This window comes from Propithecus coquereli, unplaced genomic scaffold (genome assembly GCF_000956105.1).
Source record: "Propithecus coquereli isolate 6110/MARCELLA unplaced genomic scaffold, Pcoq_1.0 Scaffold105, whole genome shotgun sequence".
Lineage (NCBI taxonomy): Eukaryota > Metazoa > Chordata > Mammalia > Primates > Indriidae > Propithecus > Propithecus coquereli.
Window position 1 is genome coordinate 5,215,354 of NW_012134414.1, and position 8,043 is coordinate 5,223,396.

At 45.3% G+C, this 8,043-nt stretch overlaps 1 protein-coding gene across 1 annotated transcript in view; it reads right to left on the bottom strand.

Annotated features, from left to right (window-relative positions):
* Positions 1 to 6,138, bottom strand: part of ALCAM (activated leukocyte cell adhesion molecule) — a 281,638-nt gene extending 275,500 nt beyond the window's left edge. Inside the window, exon 1 of the mRNA XM_012646017.1 lies at positions 5,426 to 6,138. Coding sequence (XP_012501471.1) covers positions 5,426 to 5,498 — 73 coding nt within the window. The 5' untranslated portion in view covers positions 5,499 to 6,138. The remainder of the gene's footprint in view (positions 1 to 5,425) is intronic.
* Between the last annotated feature and the right edge of the window lie 1,905 nt (positions 6,139 to 8,043).

The window sequence follows — 8,043 nt, forward strand, 5'->3', positions numbered from 1 at the left end:
CCTTGAGAATGAATACCAAGAGTCAATGATATTTCTATCATTTGCAAAGACTAGAAAGACTTAATTTCATCTCATGGATGTTTGGATGTTTTTAGTTGGACTTTGGCCAAGATTTTACATCAGTTCAAGGAGTAATACAAGAAGGAGGAAAAACAATACTAATAATTATAATAGAGAAGCAAACCAGAGAAGCTAGACATCTGCCTAGTTTCTGAGTAATCTATTTCCCCACATTTTAGTTTCATTATGTTGAAAAAATACTATAAATTCATAGAAGAAACCAAGTATAGGCATGTTCATTGAAGTACCTCAACTCAAAGTCAAATTAAGTAATCCTTTGATTAGAAGCTGTTTTGGATTGTGCACCACTCTGATTTCCCCTTCAATGGAATGGATAATTGAGAACTGTCTGGATAAATAAGAGAGAAAGCATTAAAAGCTAATTTCATTCTTGGAACATACACTACAATAATGGGCTATGATAATAGGTTACCATAAAACAATTACTGAAAACCACAGCACATTGGGAACTAGTCTTATCTAAAATATATAAGGTATTCCATCCAATAATAAGGTGGAAAAGAGAATATGAAATTTGTTATTTAAACAGAAAATTAGCTGGATGAAAATAGCAGCAACTCAACCAATATGTTTATACTCTATATACTGCAGGGATACTATAACTATAGAATTTAACCTTACAGAAGAGCCTGTATTATTTTCTTGAGTATAGAATATGCATTTTAGTCTTGACTTTACTCTCCATATGAAAGGGGAAATTCTACTCTAATAAAAAAAAGGAATGAAAAGTATAAATAAACATTTTTCTGGTCTTTTAAATTTCTTATTGAAAATAAAATGAGCTGAAATACAAAAGTAATAATCAAATAAATATTAATTTATCATCCACCATTCCCAAGAAAACATTCTTTAGTTTTCCAGTAAGGTAACTCATTCTTCGTATGTCACATACATTTATGTGTAAGAAATGAGATGAGCATTTATGAAAATTTAACAATGAAGAATAAAACTAACACTGTGAGAGGAATTACATTTTAAGTTTCTGTGTGTACACAGAGGCATAGAGATACTCTTTTATCATAGCTGCACCTATGTGGTTCTCCAGCATATTTGGGATATAAATTACATGTGTCTACTTGAGTTAATAGCTTCAGGGAGCTAGAACTCTTTGATGGTATTTTATGTTAAATAAATGGCCAGAACAGAAAGTGGTGTGTTTGGACATACAAGATACGGTGATTATAAAGCATTTAAAATACCATCTGACAAAGTGCTGTCATCTTACACCAAGTAATGATGACAACTTACATAGTGCTCAGTTTTACGAAGGCCCATGGTTAGTGGCATGAAAACTTGAGGGAGGAAAAACAAAGAGAAGAAAAAAAGACAAACACTTTGCCTTCTTTTAATAAAATGGTCAAAGTAATAATTAAGTGGAATAAATTAAAGGGTGTTTTTTCTATTAAAAATATGATAAAAATGTTAATTAATATAGCATGTTTTACCTGAAAATTCAAAATACTGAGCAAGGGAATTACTAATCTCACCAAATTCAGAACCATGCCTCACACAGAGAGAAAATTTTACAGATGGGAAATAAAGAAGGAGCAGAAGATCACAACAGAAGATCACAACACTCACATATGGCATAGCTAAAAACTGAATACATGACTACTCACTACAATTTATATAATTTTCTGATAACACTTAAGACTATTAAAATAGGTTTTTATTAATTTTCTTCTTTTTCATAAGTAAACGGTACACATATATTCTCATCCAATTTCTATTACAAAAGCTAAGCTAGTTTGAATTTTCTAAAAAGTCGGAAAAAGTTTGGAATCTGGTAAGGCCAAATATTTTGGATTTCTATGTTTTAAAATAACAGAAAAGTATTAGTATTTTCTATTTCATTCTATATTGCATCTACGACTATGGTGAAAATCAACTTCTTTCTTGAGGAGCAATTTTAGGGAATATATACAAGGCTTTAATACATGAACATTTTAACACTAACCATCATATACATCTCATCTTAGGAACAATATATGCAGTTTAAATGAAAGTAGGCTTGCAAGAGAGATGGGTTACACTAACAGAGTTTTCTGAAACCTAAAAATCTTTCCCACTTTTGAGGTCTCTTTTCCTAGGAGAGTGGGAGACTAATTCCCTTATGTTACACTTTTTTTTTAATGGCCCTATTCAGGGCTGGAAGAGTAAGCATAGATGTCACAATGAATTTTTAAAAGTAGAAGAAAATAGAAAATTAGCAATTGAAGTCCACTGATACTTTTCTAGTAATACGATTTATATGAATCCTGTCTAGACTAAGATTGTTAGAAAAATACTATTGGAAAATGATTCTGCCTGCCCAAATCAGCTTTTTACCTTAAGACCTTAGAAACAAAGAGTTTTTGAGCTGTAAGAGATCTCAGAGAGTAGATCCTTAGCCCATCCTTTTATTTTACACATGAGAAATCTGAAGCCCAAAAAGGTTAAGTGACTTGCACAAGTGCCTGAAGGTAGATGGTCTCCAGCCAAGCCCAGAAAACCAATTTACTGCAATAATACCCCATTAAATTGTAAACTGTTGTTGGATTAAATAAATCACCAAGGAAAAAGCAATATATATTGGCTACTAAACAGTTTGCAGCTTTTAAATTAATAAATTTTAATAGTCCCACATCAGTAGTTTGAAAGGACACTATTTGAATTGATGCTTTTCCCAAGGCCTGTTGAGATACGTTGATATGTTCCAAACATAATATACCACTGAGAAGCTTTATGTGTGCTTATGTCTCGAAATGAACCTTGTATCAGTGAGTAGTTATGAAAAATCCGATAGCAGTGCACACAAATGACTCAAGTAAAGAAACGGTTAACTGCAGCGCCCCACCTCCTCGTTGTAAATAATCAAGGAAAGCCTTTTTTTTTTTAAGCAATACAAAATGTCACCACAGGCTGACGCTCTTTCTACAAGAATAATGAGATTCTTGCTATCTCGCATGCTGAGCACACACTTCACTGCCTTTATCTCTGAATTCAGTTTTCGTGGTTCATATATATTCTTCCCCTCCCCTCGAAACAGGTAACATGGCATGCCTAAAATATACCAATGACTATGGAGCGACTGCAGCAAAACTGGAGGAGCAGTTTCACAAACTCGAATTTTGGTTCTGTAGTCCCGGGCACACAATATTAAAACTGCTCCGGAAATGAAGGGCGGCAGGCAGGGAAGTCAGTGAGCTGCTCCCGACGAAGCCAGCCATTGGCACCCACCGCACCGGACTCTGCTACGCAGAGGGCTCTGAAGGAGGCGCGCTTGCCGTCCAGGACTTGCTTTCTGAGAGTAGACACGTCTCCTTTAGTGTCATCATTCTTCCTTTTAAAACACACTGACATCTCACCGAGAATTTCGCGCCACCTCAGCCCGGTAATTCAGGGAAACCACGGACCTGAAGGTCTGCGGCATCCGACCCCGCGACCAGCGGTGGGCGGAGGCGGTGCAAGAGGGCTGCCGCTCGCCCAAAGCGCGCACCTCTGTGCCCGCTGCACACAGGAGCATGCGGCCGCGAAAGAATCGCAGAGGAGATCTGAAAGCGGAACTTCTCCCCTTTTAGCAGTTAAGTGTGTGGAAAGACCTGTCCTCTGACGTGGCCCAACTGAAAATACACTCCGGCGCCACCGCACGGAAAGGGCAACGGGGCGTGTGGTCAGGGGGTGAAGATGTAGGTGAGATTCCATTCTCAAAGTCGCGAGAGGGTTAACTGAAAACCAACTATGCGTGTGTGGATATTTGTATTTCACAAACCTACATCACCCTCATCCTCCTTTCTTGACTCTCCTCTAGGCTCCAGAGTGCCCTTTCTTCCTCTATGGGAGAGTGGGATCACGACGAAAAAGTGAGATCCGCACTGTGCCAGACCCAAGGGGGTCTCAGCTTCCCACCACCCCAGTGTTCTTACCCTACCCCACCTGTTTTAAATCCTGTCGAACTATGGTTTCACAGTCCCCGCCCCAGAGCATGAGATTTGTCACTGACGCCTTTTTCTCAGCGTCAGAAACAGCAGGTGAGCTCATTACCTCACCCAGAAATGGAACTTTAATAAAGAGATCTGGAGAGCGCACTCCACCCCAGCCCAACAGCGGCAGGAGCAGCTCACAAACACTTGTGATCTCTCCCTCAGGCTCCAGCTCCCAATCCCACTCCCCCCGCTTTCCTGGGAGCGATTCAAAGGCTTTCAAACCTCTCCCGAGGCCTCAGCTTGCTAACGACTGAAGGGATGTGCCAGAATAAAAGATGCGAAAAGGAAGTGAGTTTTTTCTTTGATAAAAGCTAAAGAAAAGGGTAAGAACAAATAGGCCAAAATAACAGGAAGTAGGAGTTTAACTGGCAACTGTCTATGAAGGGATAGAAATCAAAACTTCAAAGAAAAAAACATCCACAAAATCCTCAGTGCAGGCGAGGAAATGAACCTGCTGCTCTGTCAAGTGACTGTGAGCGCACGGAATGCCAGCTCACGGTCACTTGATCAGGACCAACTCGTGTCAGCTGCCTGGCGGGCCTGATGATACCAGGGCCAGAAGACGACCCCAGGGGTGTGGAAAGGGATTCCCCGTGAGATATTTTAGTAGTTGGAAATTTTGCCTTTTTTTTCTTCTAGGGCTCAGTACAGAACTGAGAACTAACGCTTCATGGCAAGTCCTAGAAATCCACAAGCCCATCACTAAGGTCTCACGGTTGGCTGCTAATTCCGGTTCAGGCTGTGTTACTTGTCTGCTACCCCTACACTCACCACCCACCCGGACAATGGACGGGGAGGAGGGGTTGGGGGAGTCAAAACCACAATATAAGCATTAGGAGGTATTTTAAAGGGGGCGATTAAAGTCCTTCCTTTCTCCTCTACCCCTCCCATCTCTTGCTCATCTCATACCAAGGGGAAGTTATAGGGGATTTATCATGAAAAAGTGCGGGCAGTACTTTCATCCGAGAACTAAGCGAAACGAAAACTGCTCGGGCGCAGTGCTGTGGACTTTGATATCAGAGACTGGAGGAATTGTCAGAGAGAGAGTCTGCCGCCTAGGTGGGAGCCACAGGGCCAAGGGGAGAGAGTCAAACGAATCCTGCCCACGGGCCCCTGCAGCTCCAACCACGCAGCACCCAAAGTTCCTGGAAATTAACCCAGTGCCCCTGCTCTCTGCCCGAACTTGAGCCCATCAGCCAAGCCCAGGCTTTTGGCACAGGTGACCGAGCCCGGGGCCAGCTCTGTGCCCGGACGGCTGTCCCCTTACCTCCCCGACGCGCCTGGGCGCACAGCCCCGAGCGTGTGATGCAAGGGACAGGGACCTAGGAAACTGCCCCAGACCCACGTCAGTCCCGGGCTGCTCCCAGGCCCTAGCTCACCTGGCCTGAGGACAGCGGCGGAGATCAAGAGGCAGAAGAGCAGACGGCAGGAGGGGGCCGTTTTGGATTCCATATTCCTCCTCCTTCTCGTGGTCCACTGACAAGAGTCCACGCCGCAGCAGGGGGCGTAGTCCTGCGCCCCGCGGTGCCCGCGCGCTGGCGGGTCCCGACGCAGGGGGCAGCGCCTTCTCCCAGACACACCGTCCCCTGGGCTGTGGCGCTGCACCTTCGGGTCTCTGCCGCACGCAACTTTACACCAGGCAATGTCCCCAACTCCTCTTCCCTCCCCCTCAACACCCACCCTCAGTCCCCTTGGCTGCTCCTCCGGGGACTGTAGACCCTCTTTCCAGGAGACACTTGAGTAATTCAGGAAGGTGTACGTGGCTCTTTTTGGCTGTTATCTTCTTTTATTTTCCTTGTCTTGAAATAATAATAATGGTAGTGGCAGTGTGCATTAAAAGCCCGGTGCTAGCAAGGAATCGCCAGGGGTGCGACAGGCGGGCGGCGGGTCTCCTCAGGTGGCAGCGGTAGTAGCAGCGATAGCGGCGGCAGCGGTCTCCGGGCTGCTCTGAGTGGAGGGACTGGAAGGCGTGTGTAGGCTGCCTCTTTCCTCCTCCCTCCCGCCTCCTCCCTCCCTCCAGTCTCCTCCCCGCTTCCCTGGACGCAGCGCTGAGCAGGTGGTTGCAGCGCGAATCCGCAGCCTAGAGGCGCTGCAGGACCGAGTCCGAGACTGAGCCCAGCTCCGTGATGGGGGAGAACGGCGCGCCCCGGCCCCGCGGCCCGGTGGGCGGGGCTTCACGGGAACTCCGCCCCCACGGCCACCCCGCCAATGAGGAGCGGACACTGGAGCTGCGCGCTCCTGGGTGGGCCCTCGGGACTCACGCCTCTCGTGATGTGTGAAGTGTGATGTGTGATGTTCCCAGCGCCCTCCTGATACGGCCTCTCACTTCCAGCTGCCCACCCAGCCACGCTGAGGTTCAGAAATCCAGTTTGCCCTCTTTTTGCCCCCGTACGCCCATCCCACTGGCTCATTCCTCGGGGAGTTTTCTCCACCGTGACGTTGCAGCCTCCCTGTCCTATACCGAGAGCAGTGGGGAGGGCGCTGGGGGTGCGGAGCGCACCTTGGGGCCCGAGGGCTGCAGCGAAGGCGGGTGGAAGGGGCAGGGGGCGGTGGCAAAGGTGGAAACCCGCCAACTGAGAGTTAACAGCGGCTGCTACTGGTTGGCTGGCCAGGAGCAACCCACCGTCTGGACTGATTCCTCCCTTACTTTTCGTACCCCCTACCCCCAGCTGACAGTCACCGTCTTCTTAAAGGCAGACAGCTTGAGTGGACCGCCCGATATCGAATACAAGATACTTGCTTTTCTTTGGGGAAATTAAATCAGGAATCTGTAGACCTTTCTTCGTCATACGGATTTTCCCAAAGTCTACAAATGCCAGAGCGCGTGTCCCTTTTTTATTTTGAATTAAGCGGCGGTTTTAAGTTACAAATGGAAAATCCTCAAGTTACTCAGATTAAAAGCCAAGCTTGTCCTGTTCTGTTCCAGAAAGCCACCCACCCCAGCAGGAGGATAGGCTTCTCCGGCAATTTCTAGAGATTGAACCACCTCCCAGGCGGAACACTGGGAAGCTGTGTCGCTTTCAGATCAGGCAGAGAACATGAAGGAATATTTTCCTTCAGAACACAGGGGTGGAGCTGTCGGAGCCCTAAGTGGCTCTAAATCAGGGATGCGGGATCGCAACTCTCATCCCCAGTGCATAATAAAATCTTGCTTCCTGAACCACTTGTCTGGGACATTAAATAGCCTTTCGTGCATGACAGGGTCACCCTAGCGTGAGACTGGTCTCCAGCAGAGAATTCCAACTAGTAACCATTACGTACTGCGCTTTCATCAGAAGGCTGCGCTAGGTGTCACCAGCTAGATTGGGGACTAGCTACACACACACACACACACACACACACACACACACACACACACAGACACTGATTTTTGAATTCTTTGTCTTTTCGTGCTATTAAGCTCCATCTTCAGCTGTGATTTTTCTCCAAAGCCTGCGTGTCTTGTTCTCCAGGTTCTCTTTACATTAACAGTATTCTGGAGTAGAGCTCTTATATTTTTTTCCTCTTAAAATAAGTGCTTTCTCCCGCTTAGTTTTAACATTAACATTTCATTTGCATCTTATGAATCAACAGGAAGGCGATTGCTAAGAGGCAAATGCCTTTTGACTCTATATTCCAAGAGCTAAGTTTGGCTGACCTGCTAGTATTTCCATGGGACCCTGTAGATTTCTTTCAGGGAATTTTCTTTTAACTGCACCTCAAAGTGGCATGTATTAGAACAAATCATCCCTGCAATATATTTAACCTGGATGCTTGGACTTTGTATCTGACCTCTTCTATTTTGGGGTGGGAGTTAATACAGCATAATTTTTTTAAAAAGTAGATTTGCAAAAGGCAGACTGTCTCATTTGGCTCTAATGCTATATGATCTTGGTCAACTCACTTAATCTCTATAAGCCTCAGTCTCCTTGTGAAAGTGATAACAATAGTGCTGGCCTCATGGGATTGCTGTGGGGATCAAATGAGATCACACAGATAACTGGCCAGATAGATACAG